The sequence below is a fragment of the Diaporthe amygdali genome (genome assembly GCF_026229845.1).
Source record: "Diaporthe amygdali strain CAA958 chromosome Unknown NODE_22_length_803717_cov_65_427750, whole genome shotgun sequence".
Classification (NCBI taxonomy): Eukaryota; Fungi; Ascomycota; class Sordariomycetes; order Diaporthales; family Diaporthaceae; genus Diaporthe; species Diaporthe amygdali.
The window spans coordinates 686,379-706,732 of NW_026517042.1; the positions used below are offsets into that span (position 1 = coordinate 686,379).

The window sequence follows — 20,354 nt, forward strand, 5'->3', positions numbered from 1 at the left end:
GCGGAGCTATGTCAAGTCGGGCGTGCCGTAGTTGAAGCTCCAAAATTTTTGGAATAGTCGATGCTCTGACGCACGGGCCACCTTTGTAAAGCCGACATCCCCTTCCCCAAAATGGTGGGCTTGAGCAAGCAGCTGTGTCGAATAAAACTTATAGCCAGAATCTCGCAGTCCATTCTTTCTATTCGCAGGAGTACCTTCATATCCATTCAAAGTGTTACTGGTCACAATTGCCGTGGGTGTTTCAATCATCTGTAACGTGAAGATCGAGCGTGCCTGAATTAAACTCCTCGCTCCCCCCCTTGCTCAAAGACGCATGCGCCATGCCGTAGCTTGTAATATAACCACACCAAGTCATGGGTTGCCTCGCCCAATCTCTACGTATAATCGAGCACCCCAGCGCCCGCCCTCACCATCTAACTTTGCCACATATGCTCGCTTAGCTCCAGCAGCTTCTCCGCCATGTTCCTCTTGGCTGCGTTGACATTACCCCGTTCCGCACTCGCCATCAGTTCGCTGTAGCACAGCTCAATCAGCGCCTTGAGCTCGTCGTACGTGAACCGGTCCGGGTCCCTTCCGATCGGCACATTGTTCTCCTCAGCAGCTCTCGCGGCGTCCTCCTTCGCCTTGGCGACGATGGCATCGGCGCCCTCGTCAAAGAGCGCCCAGTAGTTGGCGGCTCGGGCCATGTCCACGCCAGCCTCAATGTTCTTGAGGTTCTGTTGCAGCACCAGAATGTTCAGCTGCATCCGCCCTGAGCCGCGAGCGTTGATCGGCGCCACCATTGACGCGTTGGCGATGAGGAACGAATTGATGAGCAAGCCCAGACCGGTGCGGATGAACGAGACCTCGCGCTCGCGCAAGAAGCGCACGACTGTCTCGTCGTAGGCAAGCAGCTCCGAGTTGAGGTTGAGAATGGTTGGGTCGGGCTCTTTGACATCCTGGTCAAGCAGGTATGGCGCCGTTTTGGGGTCTAGAGCTACCCGCAGGGAGTAGGCGATGCGGCAGCGCGCTTCCATGTGTAAATTCAGCAACGCAGTAGCGGCTAGCTCTTCGTAAGACGAGACAATGCCGTCGAAGGATCTGTAGGTACTTGTCAGCATAGGTTGTCCGAGGCAGTACGAATCTGAGAGATCTTACTGGACTGTTTCCAGCGTCATCGGAAGGAACACAGGTCCATCCTCAGCGGTCGCCTTGCTAGGGTCATTAAGTAGAGTCCACCTCCGCTTCTCCGGTTTGGGTATACTTGAGCGATTGGAATCCGTGTCATTTCGCGTGATATGCCTGAGCGAAGACACCTTTACAGAGAGCCACTTCATACTGGTGTACAGCAGACACAACGAAGAGATCGTGTCTCTATCCGAAATAATGTCACTGAGCTTAAGGGGCTTCTCGTTCGTCTCCGTGATCAGTAACGCGACCTCCTTATCCAGTAGATCTGGATCCAATGTATCGGCTGTCCAGAGTTTTTGTATGGTGTCATGGATCTCGCCACTCTCAGTAGCCATGACGGCAGACGAACGGAGTGCTTGGTTTGTCGTAGCACCCTCCTGTGTTTTGGTGACCAGCGTCTTGTACCACCCAAAACACCGGTCATAGTACCTCATCATCTGCGTGATGATCAACGCACTGAGTGCCTGGTCATGCGGGATCGTGTCCAACATCCTGCAGAATGCCGTGACAACCGCAAAAAAGTCTGTGGCTCCTTTGAACACTGGCCTTTTCGCCACTTGGTTCCAATTGCCGTCTTGCTGGAAAGCATCTGCTTCGCCAAACACGGTATCGCTCAGCTTTCCTAGGGTTTCGTCCAATTGGGGCTGGAAAACATTGACCAAGAAGTTGTCGAGGAAAGTCGTCAGAGTGCTAGTCGCCAGATCTGATCCCGGTGGTACAATGTTCTTGAGCCTGCCCAGGAAAACCAAAGTCGGTGGTAACAACAGGCTCATGTTGAAGACGTTCGGCTCGACGAGTGACTTGTAGGTCCCGTTTTGCTCACGGCCACCATACGCCGGAACAGCGCTCTTTCTAGCGTCGATCTTCCCGGATTTCTTGTCACCCTTGCCCTTTACCAACCCAGCAGTCAAGCCAGGAACCGCTTGCTCGATGGTCTGATTCAGCTGTTCAAACTCCGTTGTAAGGTCTACTGCCTTAGGATCCCCTTCAGTGAACTTGAACAAGTGCTCCCTATGCGCATCTATCACGCCATTTGTTGTGCCCGGTCTGGGTGTGTTGAATTGGTAGATGTCCGCGTCTGTGGTCACATAGTTATGTAGTAGTGACCGTATCTCGTTTTGGTATAAGTTCCACAACTCTTTGAAGCTTCCAAGCAACGCGGCATTGTTGCCGCCGCCCTCCCGGCGAATTAACGCTTTAATTGATTCGTGGAAAAGACGATGACCCTCCGCTATCGCCTCGAACTTTCCGTACAGCGTCCACAGCAGATCGTATATCACATCTGCCCTCATCTGTGTTTCTCTGTTGTTGTAGATGTGCATCCCACCTGAGCTAGAGGACACACCCCGCAGTGAGCTGGGATGTTTGTGATCCATCTCGTTGATCGTGTCATTAACGACGTTGAACAGCTCGACCGGCAAACGCTGCTTGATAGTGTCGACGGCAGTTTCCAGGCGGCCTAACTTGTTCAGCGCCTCGACTAAGAGGGCCACGTACGAGAACGTGTCAGACTCTGGATTCCTGCCGGGATCCTCCTGTACTTGGCTGTCGAAATCCATGTTGTTCAAAACCTCGAAGAACGGAACTACAGCTCCTGATTCGGTGATGTCGTCACGAAAGGCTCCTTGAGTCTTGGCCAAGTTTTGCCATCTCTCCTGACAGTACGGGCTCTTCAGATACAAGTGCTCGTGCAGCTCCTCCACGAGGATGTCCATCAACGCCGTCTCCTGGTTGGCCAAGTAGCTCCTTAGGTCACTCAGCGCAGCGATATCGTCCAACTCGGGTTTCCTCAGCCTCCGAAGAGCGTTCTGCAGGACCTCCACAGCGGTGAGGAACCTCTTCTCGGATATCCTGGCCTCGAGCTGGTCAGGCACCTGCCTCAGCTCCTCGAGCTCGTTCAGCGTTTGTAGCAGCTCGTCGTACATCTGGCTCGTGTTGTAGAGTTTCTTGAGCTCCGGGTCTGTCGTGCACAGCGCGACCTTGCTGGTTGCCAGGTTCTCCTTCAGCATGCGGACCTTCTTCTGGCTCTGCATGATGCTGCCCTGGATCTTGTGGAATGTGCCTATCGAGCTGTTGAAGCCCTGATGGTAGTCATGGACAATCGCTTTGAGGGAATCTTGCAGGTATTGGTGCGTCTGTTGGAAGTTTCTGTACTCGTGCGCCCTGCCCACCGAGCTGTTGTCGAGGAGCTGTAGGGCCAGTTGCACAGGAATGCAGTCGTTCTGGCACATCTGTGGCCATTCCTTCTGGATTATACCGAGGACCTCGTTGATCTGTCTTTCTGCGTTGGTCCATTGTGCTTGCTGAGTGAGCTGTTGGGCCTGAAGTTGTGATCGCGAGGGAGGGGCACGGAGGGAGGACTGGGGAGGGAGCGCGCGGCCGGACTGCGTCGGAGGGGGTGTCCTGTAACGATCGCTGCCTCCGAAGCCGTCGCCATACGGATCGTAATCCTCGCCGTTGCCGTTCGGTTGACCAAAGTTTCCGTAGCCATTGCCATTGCCGCTGCGGCCGTATGCGCCGCGGTAGCGGTTTGCCATGACGGCGGTTGGTCGGGGGGCGGCAGAAAGGTGTCAGTTGGACTGCGTGAGCCAGGAGCCTAAGAGCTATCTGTCAAGGTTCCATGTGTGTGAAAGCATTCTTGGTAAGCAAGACAAGGTTGAAGCTGTCAGAGAGAGCGTAGCTCGAAGCTCGCAATGCGTGAGAGTCGCGATAAGGAGGCGTATTGAGGCTTAGGAGTCGAGTTGTCGAGGTCAAATCAGAGGGGCCCTGGCAGATGCAGGCGATAGCGTTCCCCAGGTACTGTCGTCACCCGCCTGCAGGTCTCACTCCCAGGTTCTGTGCCCCTAAAACGTCGGAAGGCGGAAAGTAGCTTTAGCGACATGTTTCAAAACCTGGCCGCATCATATTCCCGCTTTCCAATTGTTTCCAAGTTCGACTCCCATCAGTCTGCATTGTATTTCAAGGAACAGTATGATGAGTAAAAAGAGCATCATATGGCAGGACAACAGCGAATAGCATACGGACTACGCCGGACTTCTCAACCGCCCGTTTTATCGCACTCTCTACTTCGTTGCCTCGTTGCGTTCCTAACCTCTTTCTCGAAAGTACAAAAGATATTCTACACTTCTGCTTGAGAAGCGGATTCGTTGCCGTATGAACCCAGCGTAGTTGAAAACATGCAGGGGACAAGATATATTTATTCAAGTAAGTATGTACAGGTGAAACACATCCGTCCCACTCTCGCGTGCATCGCACACCCTTAGTCTTCTACGAATTCGAGAGGACGACGTTACCAGGGTTAAGTTCCTGCAACCAAGGGCTCGTCAGGTCCGTGTAGAAGCTCGCGCCCTGCACAGTGGTAGGGGCACCCGCGACGGTGATATTGCAATTAGACACCCAGTCGCCGGCCGCGGCAGCCTTGTCCGAGAGGTACTGGACATAGTCGCTCAGGAGGCAGGACTGGCCCGGACCGTCGTTGCAGGACGGCAGAGTGTACACGGCGTCGTTGAGCCTGATGCGGACGTATGTCGCGTTGGCGGAGGCCAGGGCCGTTGAGGGGGGGATGGAGCCGGTTCCCGTAGCTGTGGCTGTTGTGAGCGTCGTGCTGGAGTTCCAGGTCGAGGCTGTGCCAGATGTGCCGTTCCCGGTGCTGCCGTCTACGATGCAGTTCAGCCTCTCGAAGGCTATGGTGCCTCGCATCGTGGTGAAGTGGGAGGCGATGAAGAGGCGGTCGGGGTTCATCTCGGTGCCCGAGAGAGCAGGCTCGTCATCGAACACGCCGCTCGCGGTGATGAGCTCGACGAGCTGGCCGTCGTTGATGAAGGTCGCCAGCAGGTTCGGGAGTGTGAAGCTGCCCCCGTCCTGAGCGGTGCCGTTGGTGCCTGGGCCTTGCTCGAGGAGGCCTATCAGGGCGTTCAGGTACGGTAGCATCATCGTCTGCTCGAGGTCGGTGCCTGGACCAAGGCCGTAGTAGTAGCGGATGTCATTGGAGTACTCGTACTGCTGCAGCTCGTAGTCGGTGAAGACGCCGCACCAGGGGGACAGCCGCCCCGTGATCTGGCTCTCGAATCCACAAAGGTAGGGAATCTGGGAGATATCGTTGTCTTCGAACGTGAAGTTGCCCTCGATCAGGCTCTCCAGGCGCTCCTTGATAGGCGGGATGTATACATTTGCCCACTCTGTAGCATAGTCGCCGCCAGAATTATCATTGAAATTGGGGCACTGGTCGGATGGGCCCAGAGAGTTGCCGATAGCACCAGTGTATCCCTTCGACGTCACGGAGATGACCTTGCCATATGTGCTAGATGTGAAGCCAAGATAACCCTGAGCGAACATCTGGGCAGTCTGGAGCACACGGGTGTAGTTGTTAGACCAGACATAGAAGTCGTCGCCCTCGTTGTAGAGCTGCGGGTATCTCGTGCGGAGGGTATAGCCCAGGTCATGCGCCTCCTTTGCACCGGTCGGGGACTCCATTGCAATCTGCAGGCCCACGTTTGTCAACACAGTCCGCCAGTCCTTCATGAAGGACAGGCTGCCAGTCGCGGTATAGTTGCCCGAGGAAAACCGCTCTTGCATGTCGACCCATCCGGCGTAGGCGCCAGTGTCCGGAAAGCGAGATCCATGACGGGAGACGTAAGCAGCCTGGTCAACATAGCAGTTCTCCGGGATCTCTGAAGAGATGTTGTAGACGTTTGGTCCTAAATTCCTGTGAGTATGCTACTCGAACGCGTCACACGGCTTTAGCCACAGAGAAATGAGGTTCTCACCAGCGAACCACGGGCTATTGGCACCTAGCCACTTGAGAGGCTCGGAAGCAGTCTCGCTCGCTGGAAGGTTGATGTCGTTCGTGGGCGCCAACATCTGAGCGGCTGATACTGAGCCCACCAGGGCCATGGCGGCGACCTTGACAATGGATGAGGCAGGCATGGCAATGTTGCTGTCCTGTATTCAATAAAGAATATGCCAAGTTGGAGCGACAGTGTCCCGGACCAGATGAACGAACGAGCCGGTCAGCGAGTGACGAAGCTGCTGTCTGCGCTTGCAGGAGAGCTTCTAGTAACGAACGATTGGGACGCTGGCCTATATTTATCGTCTCCCGCCCATGATCGCCGTCAACTCCACATGACGTTGGCTATGGACTGACATGACAGGGGAACTCGGCTCTCGGCGAGGCTATCACGGGCTTGAAGCCCGGATTCGGGGTTGGAGTCAACGCTATCACATTCTCAAGACCTCTTTGGAGGGTTGCAATCTCCTTGGCCACCTACTTCCATAGCACGTGTGGGCTGCGTCGCTGGTGGTTTGCCGTTGGAGACCTGAGTCGACTTGCAAGCACCGGAAATTGGATGGGTCAGTCGCGTTGATACCCCTGAACCATGCCTCGCCCTTTGGCCGGGGCCGGGGCCGGTCCGGCGAAAGCTTGACCGAAATGGCGGGAATGGGGTATAGATAGCAGTAGAGGTAGGTATACCTGCTCCTGTCCACACACGCGTGCTTCAAGCAACAAGACGAGGCCGAGTCGTGGGTTCTTATCTTGGGATATCTCCACGCTCTGGATGATCTAGCATCTCAAGTATCTGGGCCAGTGACAGCACACCGGGAAGAAGTTGTTCATCAGTCGACTGGTGCTGTTCCGTTGTAGGAGAGCGTTAGATCATCCCCGAGGCGAAGACGAGGACGGATGATGTTGACTTTCTGCCCAAGCAAATGTACAATTATGGCGAGAATAGGTCTTCGAGCTATCTCGACGAGGAACTTCTGCTTGCGCCGGTATTGCAATAACATGGCAGGCCGCGCATAGAGAGTCTTTCACGGTCAAATGCGAGCGGAGATTTTGTCACGGTCAAAGTGTGGTCTATGCAGGCCGGTGATGATTTCCACGGAGTGACTGAGACACAGCAGGTGTGGAGAGACAACACAGGATCCTGAGGTATTCTGGAGCCATGGAGGAATCTGGTCTATACTGGTTGTCTGGACGGAGACTTGTATATCTGAATCACAGCCCAGACTGCCACGGCATGTATGTTTGTCCCATTGGAAACTGAAAATCTCCTCATTCTCATAGTGAAAAGAGGTATATCTACTTCAAATATCATCAGGCCATCGCGTGTGAGCCGTCCCCTGCTCACGTGGGCAGTCAACTTGAGTGAAACTTGGAGTCGAGATTGGCCATACATGCTTGGTTGCACAGTGTTCTCAGGCTGTCAGGCTGCTGCCCACATAGGCTTGACACACTGAAAAACAGGGAGTCCCTGACGGTTACTGGCAGTGAGGATTTGGGAAAACAGCCCTAAAACGCACTGGCCACCGCTTAACTGATGCACCTCAGTGCAACCGACGGCTTAAGCCTGACCTGGACATGCAGCTGCCAACCCTGGAAGCTCAAGTTGATCTCGCCAGATGTTCCAGGGCCAAACCTAAGAGAGTCAGCCTACGAACGCTTGTTTCGGTCCTCCACGGTCAGCACGACCCGCGGAATCACACGCCGTAACGTATCGAATGGAGTATACAAAGCACACATCAGAAGGACCAGGCTGCGCAAATACAATATGGATCATACGTTCTCAATACAGCCCATTGGCCGGTTCGCTGGCCAGAGCGAGCCCGTAAAAAGACCAAAGGCAGGTCACTCACATACCAACTTATCTCCTCTCAGTCCTTGATAACAGAATATAGCCCATTACTAACGCCACCTTAGGAGTTCGCGTGCTTCTCATACGACGATGAGCATCAGTACCATTACGGAGACCGGTCTCTCAGATGGTACTACACCCCACGGCTGGGGGCGGACCTGTCCCAGGGTTTTGAGACGTTCGTGAAGCACGACGACAGTGTCGCCGAGCACCTGGATAGTCTGCTGAAGACTATCATGCATCACGAACAGGAGACCAAGAAGAAGATTGATTCCAATATAGTGACATGGCGAGGGTGTCTCACCAAGGTCTGCCTGTCGTGTTTTCCCTGAATCCTTACTGTGGCTAATGGTATTCACAGATAATGTCAAGCCCATTCGACGATCGTGACGGGTACAAACAGATCAGCTCTGTCAACACAAGCTAAGAACCGTCCTCGGCTGACAACCTCACAGATTTGAGCTGAATGCTACATTATACCAAGTGCGCCTTCTAGATGCTTATTCTCCCTGAGACTACCTACTAATTATCTTCGCGAAGGACTGCATGTACGCAGATAGTTCACCACCAGAAACGGCACGAGGCGTCAATGACAGCTAACACGGACACCAGATTCATCGAGGAGAATCACGCGTACCGGCTGCGCTCGCAGGCCGAGCAGGCGGCGCAGCCCTGGCGCGGGCCCATTCCCCAGGAGGTCATGCAGTTCTGGGGGTACAAGTTCGAGACACTGGCGACGCTGCCGGCTCCCTGGGGAGAGACCAGCCGCGAATATATTGAGGGCCGCGAGGATGAGGTCGTCAACAATAAGGCACAATACTGCTCGGTCGTGAGGACCGGCCTGGGCAAGACGGTGCTGTGCCTCGGCGGCGAGGTCGATGCCGGTAAGTTAAACCTCTCCCTGCCCCCTGACTCTCGATCTTAACCTTCTATTCGATATCCAACCATACCTCACAAAGTTCAATAACCCAGCTAACCTTCGCCTCCTTGTCTGCTCACTTACAGTCTGGGACTCCAAGCCCTCCAAGGCCGGCGACCCGATCAATTGGGTGGAGCTCAAGACGTCGGCGGAGATGCGCAACGACCGCGACCGCGACAACTTCGAGCGCAAGCTGCTCAAGTTCTGGATCCAGTCGTTCCTGCTGGGCGTGCCGCGCATCATCGTCGGGTTCCGCTCGCGCGACGGCGTGCTGCAGCGGCTCGAGGACCTCGACGTCGCGTCCATCCCGGACACGGTCGCGCGGCGCGGCCGCCAGTGGGACGGCAACGTGTGCACCAACTTTACGGCCTCGTTTCTCGCGTGTGAGTTTGAATTCACAAGTTCTGTATCTCTTTGTCCATGATTTGAGATGGGATCCACGATCTTCGTGAGACAGCGTAAAGGAAAATCTGACCGATGCTTCTGCAGGGCTCCGGACCAAGATCGACGACGAGGGTGTGTGGCGGATACGGCGGCGGGCGAGGGATACGCACATCGAGGTGTTCAAGACGGAGGAGACGACGGGCCACGGCAGGATACTGACCGACGAGTTCATCAACCACCGCATCAAGCTCGCCCTACCGCCTGCGCCGGAAGATGGCGACGGTGCAGAGCCATCTTGAAAGTTGGCGGTTGGTGAAGCATTGTATTTCCAGGGAGCGAGAACGCACTATTGGCTACAGAGTAAAGGGTGCCGTATTGATCTTGTTATTTGACCGAGTCGGACTATCTACCTAACCTAACCTAGGACGCCAGGCTACAAAAAGCGCGAAATGCCAATCAACTCGACAGAGCAGGGTGTAGCCTACTCAGAAAGGCCTGCCTGCTCACTGAAATGAAGCAGGCAAGCAAGGTCCAAGGAAGCTTCGGAAACTTTCTCCAAGCTCCAAGAGAGGTTGGCCTCCCAATAATGAAGAAACAACCCAAAGAGAAATCTCGCTCTCCCTTTCTTTTGCGTTCAATCCAAGAGCCCGCTGCTTTTGGTGTACCCCCGTGTAAATGCCGAAATAGTGGTACAGAACATGGACAGCATTCCACAAGTCTCCCTCCTTTCTTGCTCATATGCTTGCTTCGTCGAAAAACAAAGAGAAATTCATGATGCGTTGCTGATGCTTCGTCAATGCGTACACGTGCCGTTGCATCCCAGAATCTTTAAAATGCACAATGGCGATCGTGCACAGTCGCTCCGTCTTCAAACCCGAACGCATTCCACGTATGTGTGTCACAGCGCTGTGTTGGCAACGAGGACGAATTGGAAGAAGAAAGAGGAGAACAGAAATAGAAAATAGGAAAAAAACCCCAGGTTCAAAGGTTACCGGCTCAGCATTACGGCTCAGCAGCAATGCCTGGCCAGCGGCCCTGGAGATTCCGCACCCAGCGGCCATACAGCAGCTCCGACAGCTGCTTGCAGTGCTCCATGCCGGGCTGCGCCTCCCTGCCGGGGAAGCGGGCCTCGAGCGCAGCCTTCTCAAGATCGACTAGCTGCTTCTCGTCGGACTTGTCGCCGCCACCGTTCCTTGCCGGCGAGGCCTCGGACGAGGGCGCTGCACTACCACGCCGCTTGCGGTTCTTGAGTTGTGGGTTGCCGGCACTGAAGAGCACCTTGGCGGGACTCGCGGGCGTGGAATTCTGGTCGCGCTTGTTCATGTTGATGACCGTCCCGTGGGTGTAGCCCTCGGGCACCTTGGGGTCGTCCGCGGGGCTGCCCTTGAGGAAGGCCTGGCTGAGCTTCTTGTCGTGGGACGTGGCGGAGACCAGGCTCTGCATCAGGTGGTAGCTTCCCTCCGGATCGACGGAATCGAGCAGTGCGAATGCCTCCGACAGCTTGGCTAGAGCCTCGCGTTTCTGGAGGGCAGAGGTCTGGGCGTGCAGCTCGACCAGCGTGGGCTCCACGGCTTTAGTGTAGAGTCGGTGGCCCAAAATTGCCTCCTTGCTCGAGAGGTCGCGCGCTGCTTTAGACTCGGGGTCACGATTCTCGGCGTTCGAGCCATCTGACCGAGAGGATGTACTAGGATGGCTGATATCTGAGTCATCTGATGCTACACGACGGAACAGGCGCTGAGTTGATCCCGTGTTGCCGAATGACATATCGGGCTGGAGAGGTCGTCGCGGCGCAATAGAGGACCGCGGCGAGCCATCGGAATCGACATGGAAGACCGAGTCTTGTCGCCGACGTCCAGTAGCATGATGTCGGACAGTGCCTCGCCGAACAGTACTTGGGGCCGGAGAAGTCATCTGCAGAGGTCCATCATTGACATCCAGCTTCCGCATCGCCTCGTCTGCCGAGAAAATGCCTGAGTCACGGTTTCTCGAGTTGGTCTTCTTTGGTGGCGGGGGAGCAACTGATCTGACGGTGTCAAATGTCCATTCCTCGGTGTTGTCGTTAGTGGAAAGGCTTTGAAGGGTCTCCTGGTAATAGACCGGGTGCAGCTTCCTGGTCTGGTTTGCATCAAACATTCGTTTCCGTTCCACCAATTCCTGCAATGCTTCCACTTTCCCGGCCCCCGAGATGAACTTATGTCTCAGCAGCTCCTTGGCAGTCGGTCGTTGTTCAGGCTCTTTGATCAGGCACCGTGCGATGAAGTCCTTAAAATATTTGCTGAAATTGCCCTCAAGCCTTGGTGGAGAATTCTTTGGAATATGGAAGAGGACCTTCATTGGGTGAATATTGGCAAGAGGTGGTTCGCCGTTGGCCATCTCCATTGCTGTGATAGCCAAGGACCAGATGTCCGCTTTGAAGTCATAGCCAGCCTGCTGGATGACCTCAGGCGCCATCCAGAACGGAGTTCCGACGAAGGTGTTGCGTTGGGATTTGATGTTGGTGAGCTGGGCGGCAACGCCAAAATCTGCGAGCTTGACCTTGCCCGACTCAGCCAACAGGACATTGGCAGCCTTGATATCGCGATGGATCTTGCCCTCAGCATGGAGGTATTCAAGCCCGAGCAGCAGTTCCCGGCAGATGACGGCGATCAGGGGTTCGGAAAAATTGCCAGGTTTGAGCTGGAATCTAAATCAGCAAATGCCATCCTTCGTGGTGGACGACAATCCGCAAAAGGAGCTCAGTACTGACCAAGTCGAGACAAGAGCCACCGCCCAGATACTCCATGACAATCCATAGCTTGTGGCCTCTCAGAAAGCTAGCCTTGTACTGAGTCACGAAGGGGCTGGCACAAGTGCTGAGCACTGAGATCTCTTGTTGGATCTCCTGGATGTCATCCTCACTGGACTCGAGGTCGATCTGTAAGTGGGTTTCAGCAATTAGCCTGGCTCTGCGGGTGAATTGGGTCGGAACGGCTGGATCATGCTACTTACGTGCTTGATGGCCACTGTCTCGCCCGTGGCACGCTCAATGCCTTTGTACACAACACCAAAACTGCCACGGCCAAGCTCCTCGAGCACCTGGTAGTGACTTGCGATATCGTCAACAGCCATCGTGGTGGAGTGGTGCTGCTTGCACACGGGCACTGTCAACTGTGCGGACTGTCTGGGGCGGTGAGAGTCAGTCGAAGTGGAGCCGCGGTCCAACAGCAGCAACGTCGAAGCTCGGGTGCAGCAGCCACCACCGGGCGAGATGGTTGGCGATGCGATTGGGAACACTTAGACAGCTCTTGAAAAATGATGAGTGAGTGAGTACTGCAATAAATCAGCAACAAATAAGGATGCCTGAAAAGCAATCTGTAAAACCCAAGTGTGGTCTCACTTGTCGACCTTCGTCACGGTCAATCTAAGTGGATAAGTAGGCTGGGGTTGGCCAGGCGACCTCTCTTGGGTGGAGCTTGGGCCAGCAGACCCAGGACCAGGAGGGGCCCTGGATCTAGCGAACCAAATGAGCGTGGAGCGGAGGACCCTTGCCCTGGACCTGGTATTCTGAAGATGAGTATGGAGACGTGCAAGCCCTGGATTCCTTCTGGGTTATAATTATCCTCATGGTGGACCTTTGAGCAACACGAAGAGGTGTTGTTGATTGCAGGACGAGGAGGAGGAGGACAAGAAGCAAGATGCAAGCAGCGGGCCGAAGTGGACAGTGACATGCGCCAGCTTTAATACTTTTGATAAAACTAGGTGCATACATACATACATCTCACTGCATCCGTTACCCAGCAGGATGCGACAGTTTAATCGCTAGCTGCATTCCAACTCGCAGATAGAAGAGACCCTCTCACGCCTCTCTCCCACCTGCAGGTCGTGTGACCGTCTTACATCTCTTATATCGATGCTCTAGTGTCGTGATGTGATCGGAAGGCCCGGCAACCGATGTTATCTGCACATTGCTGAGGGCTAGGACGGTATCTTCCTATCTCGTTGGTTCTTGCTGATCAGACAGTATGTCGGTAGAAGGGATGGCTGGTAGAGACTGTGTTTGTGAGCAAAGCCTATTATATTGCACGGTATGTACACACAGACCGGCACCTCGGAAACGGGGGATCTACGGGTGTTCAGACCATGGATACATTCATTTTCCTATCAGATCTCAGAATACCATGTACCGCAAATAGAAGCATCGCGGTGGTCCATACACAGTACACAATCCGCATTGTCCTGACAAAGAGACCTGAATAAGCCCCATTGTTGATGGTCAGACTCGATCTTGGGATCTTGATGTTGATCTTGACCTTGCATGCAAAAAAGACCAGACTAGGGGATACCCGATAGTGCAGATGGTCTAGGTACTCAGATGTTCTCAGCTCAGCTCACTCAGGTACGGTGCAGCACCAACACCAAACAAAACAAGGCTCAAAACGCAATTGAAGCTTGACCTGAACAAGCTTGGCCTCTGTCAGTGTAACTTCAGAGGTGACATCACGGGTGGGCTGGGGCCCCTCTATTTACACCCGATGCAGCTGTCCTGGCAGGGGATCCCTCTCCTGCTCGCGCCTGACGGGTTGCCGTGGTGACGCCTACCGTGCTGCCGCGCTGTTGTACCTTGCAAACTTCTGGGGTTGATCTGAGACCCGACCCACTGAGGCTGAACAGCCAGACACCACCACCCCAGACTGACGGAGGACCAAGGGTGGGTCGCTAGAACTGTGCTAAGCACCTCAGCGCTCGCTTCCAAGGTTGTTTACTGGGCCTGGGCCACCGCATCGTACCGCAGCGGTCGGTCAGTCAGTCTCAAGTCAGTCAAGTCACTCAGTCAGTCTCAATCTGAATCTGTCGTGCATTCGTACAACACACACACTCCTCTCTGGCTCCGATGATCTTCATCTGCCACCCTCGTCCTTGAAGCTGCCACACCCACCTTCCTTCTACGAGGATCGCACAGGCGCAAGGTCGACCATAGCTCCTCAACAATCCTCGTCCGCCCATCACCAGCGCCCACACCGCAACATGCTCACGATAGCTGCATCTCTACTATTTTGCTAAGCAGCTTACAGCCTATTACCCAATAGCCTTTTGCAACAAGCCCGGTCATTGCTCTGCAGGCCATACACTCGCTCAACAACACAACAACGCGCCTTGATTGTGCCATACGGACGTGTATCGTATGCACCAGCGCCAATATCAAGCACCAGCACCAGCACCAGAACCAGAACCTGCACCAGATCCCGACCTGCACCCCGCAACCGCCTCTGGTCCGTGACTTAAGATGCTGCTGAGTCGGTCGAGTTCCAGCTATTAAACAACTCGCACGATCTTCCCACCGACGAAATGGTGCCCCCTCCTCCGGGCATACCTTCGCGGTTCCCTTGCTGGTGCAGGGCGGTGTACTCTTACGGGGGAGAGGTGCGTTGATTATTGGCCCCCGCCGCATGCTCACACTGATACTTGGAATTGGCGTCATGCTCTGAGGGCAGTCTGGGTTGTGCTGACGCGCCGTGACTACAGTCAAAACGAGATCTCGGTTTCATAGAAGGCGACCTGATCGAATGTCTCAACGCCGGCGACGGATCGTGGTGGACGGGCAGACTGCGCCGCGATAGGAGAATGGTCGGCCTCTTCCCGTCCAACTTCGTCGAGGTCCTTCCAGACGACTTCAGGCCCGTCAGCAGGTCCACGAGTCCCATGCCAGCGCCCCAGAGCACGCCCAGCCCCAAGAACACCCCTCAGAAGGCTAAGACCTTTCGAAAGCCATTCGAGGCCTATTCCAAAGCACCACATTATACCACCGCAAAGCAGCCAGAGACATACAGACAGAGTCCTGTCAGGGCATCAACGGAAACCTCGACACCATCACAGTCACTCTTCAGGCAATCAAATCGAAGCGTGCAGTCAGATATAGAGAGAATACACACACCACCTCGCGTCCGCGGTTACGGGTCCAGACAGCCCTCCCCCGCCCTCGGGCCTGCATTCGTGCCCGCGCACTCACCTATGCCCTCCTACAATGGGCAGTTCCAACCACCGCAATTTACTGACCCTTTTGACGGCCAGGACGATGCGCCGCCTCCGCCGCCTCCTCATCGACATGTTGGTGTCCAAAAACATGGTTCAAGCCTCTCATACGACAGCCACATACAACCAAGGCTTTCGGGAGAAGTTAGCAGGCATGGCTCGACCCTTTCGTATGACGGCAGGATACCAGCCGAGCTCAGTAGACACGGCTCCCGCGCCTCTTATGATAGCAGAATACCATCCGATCTGGGCCGGCATGGATCTCACGCCTCTTATGATAACCGCGTCCATCCAGACATCAGCAGGCATAGTTCGCAGGCTTCATATGACGATCGGGCCGGATTCGAGCGTCGCCCATCCAATCTCTCAATGCAGCAACCCATAACAGGTTACCATACGCCCCGAGCGGCCTCTCCCTGTCCACCTTCTCCTGGTGGCTCAGGTAATAATATGACCCCTTCCCCACTCAGAGAGGCGATGGACGGTGTGATGGAGCAATTGGATGCCCTTGGAACGCGCGAGGCCGAGTCACCGGAACAAGCACCCTTTGACCCATGGTCCCCGGAATCCTTTGATATGGTTAACCAACAATCACGAAGGAAGCGAAAAGAGTATACGAGGCCACAGACGTCCATTGGACTCGCCATGCATGCCGATTCTGGCTACGGTACTGGGAGCGGCGGATCGTCCCGAGAGCAGACCTACCATGGCAGTCACGAGCAGGATGGCCAATTGCCCCAGCTGAGCAGCTATGTGCAGCGGATGGAGACGCAGATGCGCAATATGCACATGCGCAACGCGGAGATGGCCGACGAAGCCGGTGATGAGCCTCCACCTCCTCCACCTCCCAAGAGCCGGTTGGTCGAGAGACCCAAATCTTCCATGGACACTCGTGCTGACGGACCGGATCGCAAGCTTCGACACAAGAGGTCCGCCAAGGAGGTCGGGAAGATGATCGGGCGGACATTTACAACCAAGACGAACTCATCCTCTAGTACCCGCGCAACCGATAGCAGTTCAGCCACCCAGAGCACTAATAGGAGTCTCATGAGCGGCGTCTCGGCCGGTGGTATCAGTGCTACCAGCGCAGGTAGTCTGGCGCGCAAAACTAGGGGTCGCGCCCAGAGTGCGCTTGGGATACACGACCTCGGGCTTGACCGACCAGAAACGCCATTCAGTGGAGTAACGTATCACAGCAGCCACGCTTCCGATGCTCAACGACCGCAGTCCCAGGCAGCGTTTCTAGACGACCCGATGGGCAATGTGGGCGGCCTTGCGCCTCCGACCCCCAAGAAGCGTGGTTTCCTGAAGAAGCTCATGGACTCGGCCAAGACAGGGGTGGCAAGCGGACGAACCAGCATAATGACAGGCAGCGGCGGCTCTTTGCAGTCTTCACCTATGCCTCCCACGATGCCTTCGTCGACATCAGCGGTATCTTCAGCTGGTTTCTCAAGCCCAATGGTTGCTAAGGATGCCTCGCGTGACATGGGATTGGCTTCTGGCACAGACTGGGTCCAAGTCCGGCGGGATGTGAACCGATCAAATACGCTGAGTCGCAACGAGAGAAATGAGCGGAAGGACAGGTGTATGATGCTTGACTACCCAGCTCTTGATCCAGTCGATGAGTTATACGGTAGTATAGAGGGCGATGAGGACGCGGACGGCCTGCCTGTCCAAAGGCCCACGGACTATTCAAGCATCAACTTCATGAATGTGGACAAGAACTCGCGTTTCATCAAAAGCCTCCCACCAATGACGACTGCAATCACACTATCGACGACATACGTCTGCAGGCCATACAGAAGTGACGTACAGCGATTGCGGGCCATCTTCACCTGGGTGGCCGAGATCATCACCTGGGAGGAGGACTACGAAGGGGAGATCGACACGCGTCGGGTCATACAGACAAAACGAGGCTGTGCAGAGGAGTATGCAGTGCTGGTAATGGAGATGTGCGGTGCTGTTGGCCTACACTGTGAGGTAGTCCGCGGCTACCTCAAGACGCCTGGAGAAATTCCAGAGACCAATATGCTACCCCGTCCAAACCACTGGTGGAATTCTGTGCTGCTCGATGGACAGTGGCGCATCATGGACTGCTGCCTCGCGAGCCCTTCCAACCCGAAGCGTGCTCTCTTCTCCAGCGTGGGCAGTGGCACCGCCGATTTCTGGTACTTCCTGACCAGCCCATCCGAGATCTGTTGGACGCACATGCCTGAGCACCACGAGCAGCAGCATGTCTGCCCTCCCGTGGCCAACGAGATCCTGCTCAACCTACCTTGTGCCTGCCCGCCTTACTTCATCAATAATCTGCATATGTTCGATTACAACACTTCCCTCACCCGGATCGAGGACCTGGAGATGGTGCACATCAAATTCAACGTGCCCGCCGACGTCGAGGTGGCTGCGGAAGTCGAGGTTCGTTCCCTTAGTCGGGACGAAGACGGTGACTTCTTTGAGAGCGGCGACGTGATAAAGAAGCGTGCCCTGGCGCAGTGCGAGTGGTTTAGCGGCACAAAGCGTTACACGGTCAAGGCCCTGCTGCCCGGCGACGAGGGCCACGGTACTCTCAAGATCTACGCGGGCAAGCGCGGCCTGATGCACAGCATCAAGGACATCCCGCACCCGATGGCCTTTGCGATCCCTATCATTCACACGGGCGAAAACCCGTCGTACGAGTTCGTGCTGCGGCACCCCACACCACATGCACAGCGACACGATATCTACGTCGTCCAGCCCCAGTGCCAACGTCTCGCCCTGAACAACACGTTCGTGTTCGCCATCCGACAGCACCCGAGCTCAGCGCCTGACGCCAGCGGAAGCAGTATGACGCCATCCTCGAACCCGGGCATTGCTAGTCCCATCCCGTTCGTGAGGCCCGGCTCGGCCATGAGCATCAGCGCGACGTCGAACCCGAGCAGCTACAGTGGCAGCGGCGGATCGGGCAGCAGCAAGCCGGCCAAGCTCGCGATCCAGACGCCCGGTGGCAAGATCCTGCGGCTTATGAGGAAGGAGGACCGCCGCAACGGCGGGACTGGCGTCGGGTCGTCGGCCCGCGGCCTGACCGGCGAGGAGGAGGTCGGCGACGGGGGCACGTGGGAGACCATCATCAAGTGTTCCGAGCGCGGCGTCTGGAGAGGCCTGGTCCTCGCGGACCGGATCGCGAAGTGGTGTGTCTTTGCGGAGTGGCACTGTGTTGGATGATCTGTATCGAATTGTCTGCAAAATATTCCAGTGTCGCCTGGTGTTCAGGTGTGTCTTTGGAGAAGGGAAAGGCTTGGAAACTCATAATATCTGGAATCTCTGGACTCGGTCTCCACTGGTATGTTTCAGGGGAGTTCTCTGGTTGGTATTGCTACTTTTGGCTTGCATGTCAATGGCGTTTGTTCTTGTCGACATCATCAAACATGGAACCTAGGAGAGGGTTGGTTCCCAACAGGGGCATAGGGGCATGTGGGTGTGTGTAAGGAAGGGGAGTCAAAAGGATCTTGTCTTTTTTTTGGAACGGCCATCAACCACACCTGGTATAAGCGAGTTTCTGGCGTTTTCTATAAGGCTCGACAGGGTCCAGTCTTGGAGTCGAATTGTACGAGAAGGGGAGCGCGCCGTCTTGTATGAGTACAGATAATGGTACAGCATCTGGTAACACCCTTGGATTGAACTGCGCTACCTACTGTCTGTGATCTGGTGAAATGAAAGAGGACGGACGCCGGCTTCCGGGTTCGATTGACATCATCCTTCCTCTACTACGTTTACATTGGTGGTGGTGTGTTTTTTCCAGTGTCTCATCCGAGAAGCGAGGTCCTTTCACTTGCAGCATCCGGAAATGGGCCTTCCAAACAGATCTTGGATATCTCAGCACTACTTGTAAACAAAATGTAGTCTCAAGTTCAAAAGCAGTGCCTGATTCTGAAATGGCATTGCTGGAGTGCTTTGTAAATTGGATCACGATGTTGACAGGCTACAACTGTAGCTTGAATGTTATACAGATCCTGATCTATACAGCATCTTCTGTGTCTCAGATTTGGATCACACAAACTTCCAAGACCTTTTCTATCTACACGACACGCACAGCCTTACTCGGTCCCTTCACAGAGGTCCGGCTCGTGTCACACCCACATCAGTACCGTCAGACGCCTGTCTTCATGAGCGCTATATACGCCTTCTCAAGCCGTAAATGTTCCACTTGCGGGGAGAGAACCGCGTATACACTGGTCAATAAACAATAAGCCGCCCAGTGAAAGCTTTCTTTTATAAGCTGCTCAAAAAATAAACCACTCAAGGGGTTTTTTAACGGTTTGAAGCAGCAGGAGCTGTGGGTGAACGCAAAGAGCGGAACATATGTGGCTCCTGAAGCTCATAATCCGACGGTACTGATGTGGTTGCCGGTGGCCATTGTAATCCTGTTGATGCACATCCTGGTAGCAAAATCGGTAAGGCCAGCCTGTATCTGATCGGCTGAAAAATTGTCTCTATTGCTCGGGGTTACGCGTGGTGCGTTTATCTGGTCCGCGAATCTCTGCGACGCTCTCATGGTTGCGCCGTATAGGACGACCACGAGGGGTCTTCCACGAAGTCTCTGGATCGCAGGAAGCTGCGGAAGGGCGGGATGCCTTTTCTATCGCGGACGGCCAGTACACAGGCTCTTGGGTGATCGTTGATCGTTTCCTGTAGAAGAACGCACGCAACTTTTCCGAGCGGAAGTACTGAGCATTGTCCGAGTACACCTGTCTGGGGTAGCCGAATACCGCTGCATTCTGCTACCAGCTTCTGATAGCTTCCATCGCGATGGCTCCTTGGTGGGCCCACCGCGTATGAAATTAAACATTTAGTTCACCATTATATGGAAGTGAACCATCCCGGCTTTGGCCGGAGCGGCAAAGCGGGCTCGTGCTGATGAGCACACCATCTAGGCGTTCGTCATTGGCTCGGGCCCTTGATCGGGATCAACATTAGAAGCTTCCTCTATGACCAGCGAAGGCTAAATCAGTCTGTACGGAAGTTTGAGATATTTAGTAACGCGTGTGGAGAATGATATAAGATTGTATCTCCTGCCCCGAAGTCCAACCGCCCTTTAGCTGCGGTTTAGTAAGTCATAAGGAGAAGTGACATTCGCTTTGACTACCCCAACGCGAGGTCATTTCTGACCAGTCATGCTAGCGGCGTCGCTTTTTCTGTGTAGGGATGGTGTGAAGTATGTATAGTAGATATCAGGGTAAGTAAGTGGGCCTGGAGGTTGCGGC

General features: G+C 54.9%; 5 protein-coding genes across 5 annotated transcripts; 2 read left to right on the plus strand and 3 right to left on the minus strand.

Moving 5' to 3' along the window:
* Positions 1-413: 413 nt before the first annotated feature.
* Positions 414-3,707, minus strand: J7T55_004686 (uncharacterized protein; the record flags this gene model as incomplete). The annotated part of the gene is made up of 2 exons (XM_053130402.1): positions 414-1,080; positions 1,138-3,707. 2 exons carry the CDS (start codon positions 3,705-3,707, stop codon positions 414-416), a joined length of 3,237 nt encoding a protein of 1,078 aa, XP_052991613.1.
* Positions 3,708-4,437: 730 nt separating this feature from the next.
* Positions 4,438-6,096, minus strand: J7T55_004687 (uncharacterized protein; the record flags this gene model as incomplete). Its single annotated transcript, XM_053130403.1, has 2 exons — positions 4,438-5,867; positions 5,937-6,096. 2 exons carry the CDS (start codon positions 6,094-6,096, stop codon positions 4,438-4,440), a joined length of 1,590 nt encoding a protein of 529 aa, XP_052991614.1.
* Positions 6,097-7,718: 1,622 nt separating this feature from the next.
* Positions 7,719-9,404, plus strand: J7T55_004688 (uncharacterized protein; the record flags this gene model as incomplete). Its single annotated transcript, XM_053130404.1, has 6 exons — positions 7,719-7,775; positions 7,868-8,021; positions 8,164-8,188; positions 8,415-8,686; positions 8,808-9,104; positions 9,211-9,404. The coding sequence occupies 6 exons, from the start codon at positions 7,719-7,721 to the stop codon at positions 9,402-9,404; spliced, it is 999 nt and encodes a 332-aa protein (XP_052991615.1).
* Positions 9,405-10,107: 703 nt separating this feature from the next.
* On the minus strand, positions 10,108-12,213 carry J7T55_004689 (mst3-like protein; the record flags this gene model as incomplete). The annotated part of the gene is made up of 3 exons (XM_053130405.1): positions 10,108-11,781; positions 11,852-12,019; positions 12,094-12,213. The coding sequence occupies 3 exons, from the start codon at positions 12,211-12,213 to the stop codon at positions 10,108-10,110; spliced, it is 1,962 nt and encodes a 653-aa protein (XP_052991616.1).
* A 2,217-nt stretch (positions 12,214-14,430) lies between these two features.
* J7T55_004690 (uncharacterized protein) lies at positions 14,431-18,315 on the plus strand (the record flags this gene model as incomplete). Its single annotated transcript, XM_053130406.1, has 2 exons — positions 14,431-14,505; positions 14,608-18,315. The coding sequence occupies 2 exons, from the start codon at positions 14,431-14,433 to the stop codon at positions 18,313-18,315; spliced, it is 3,783 nt and encodes a 1,260-aa protein (XP_052991617.1).
* Between the last annotated feature and the right edge of the window lie 2,039 nt (positions 18,316-20,354).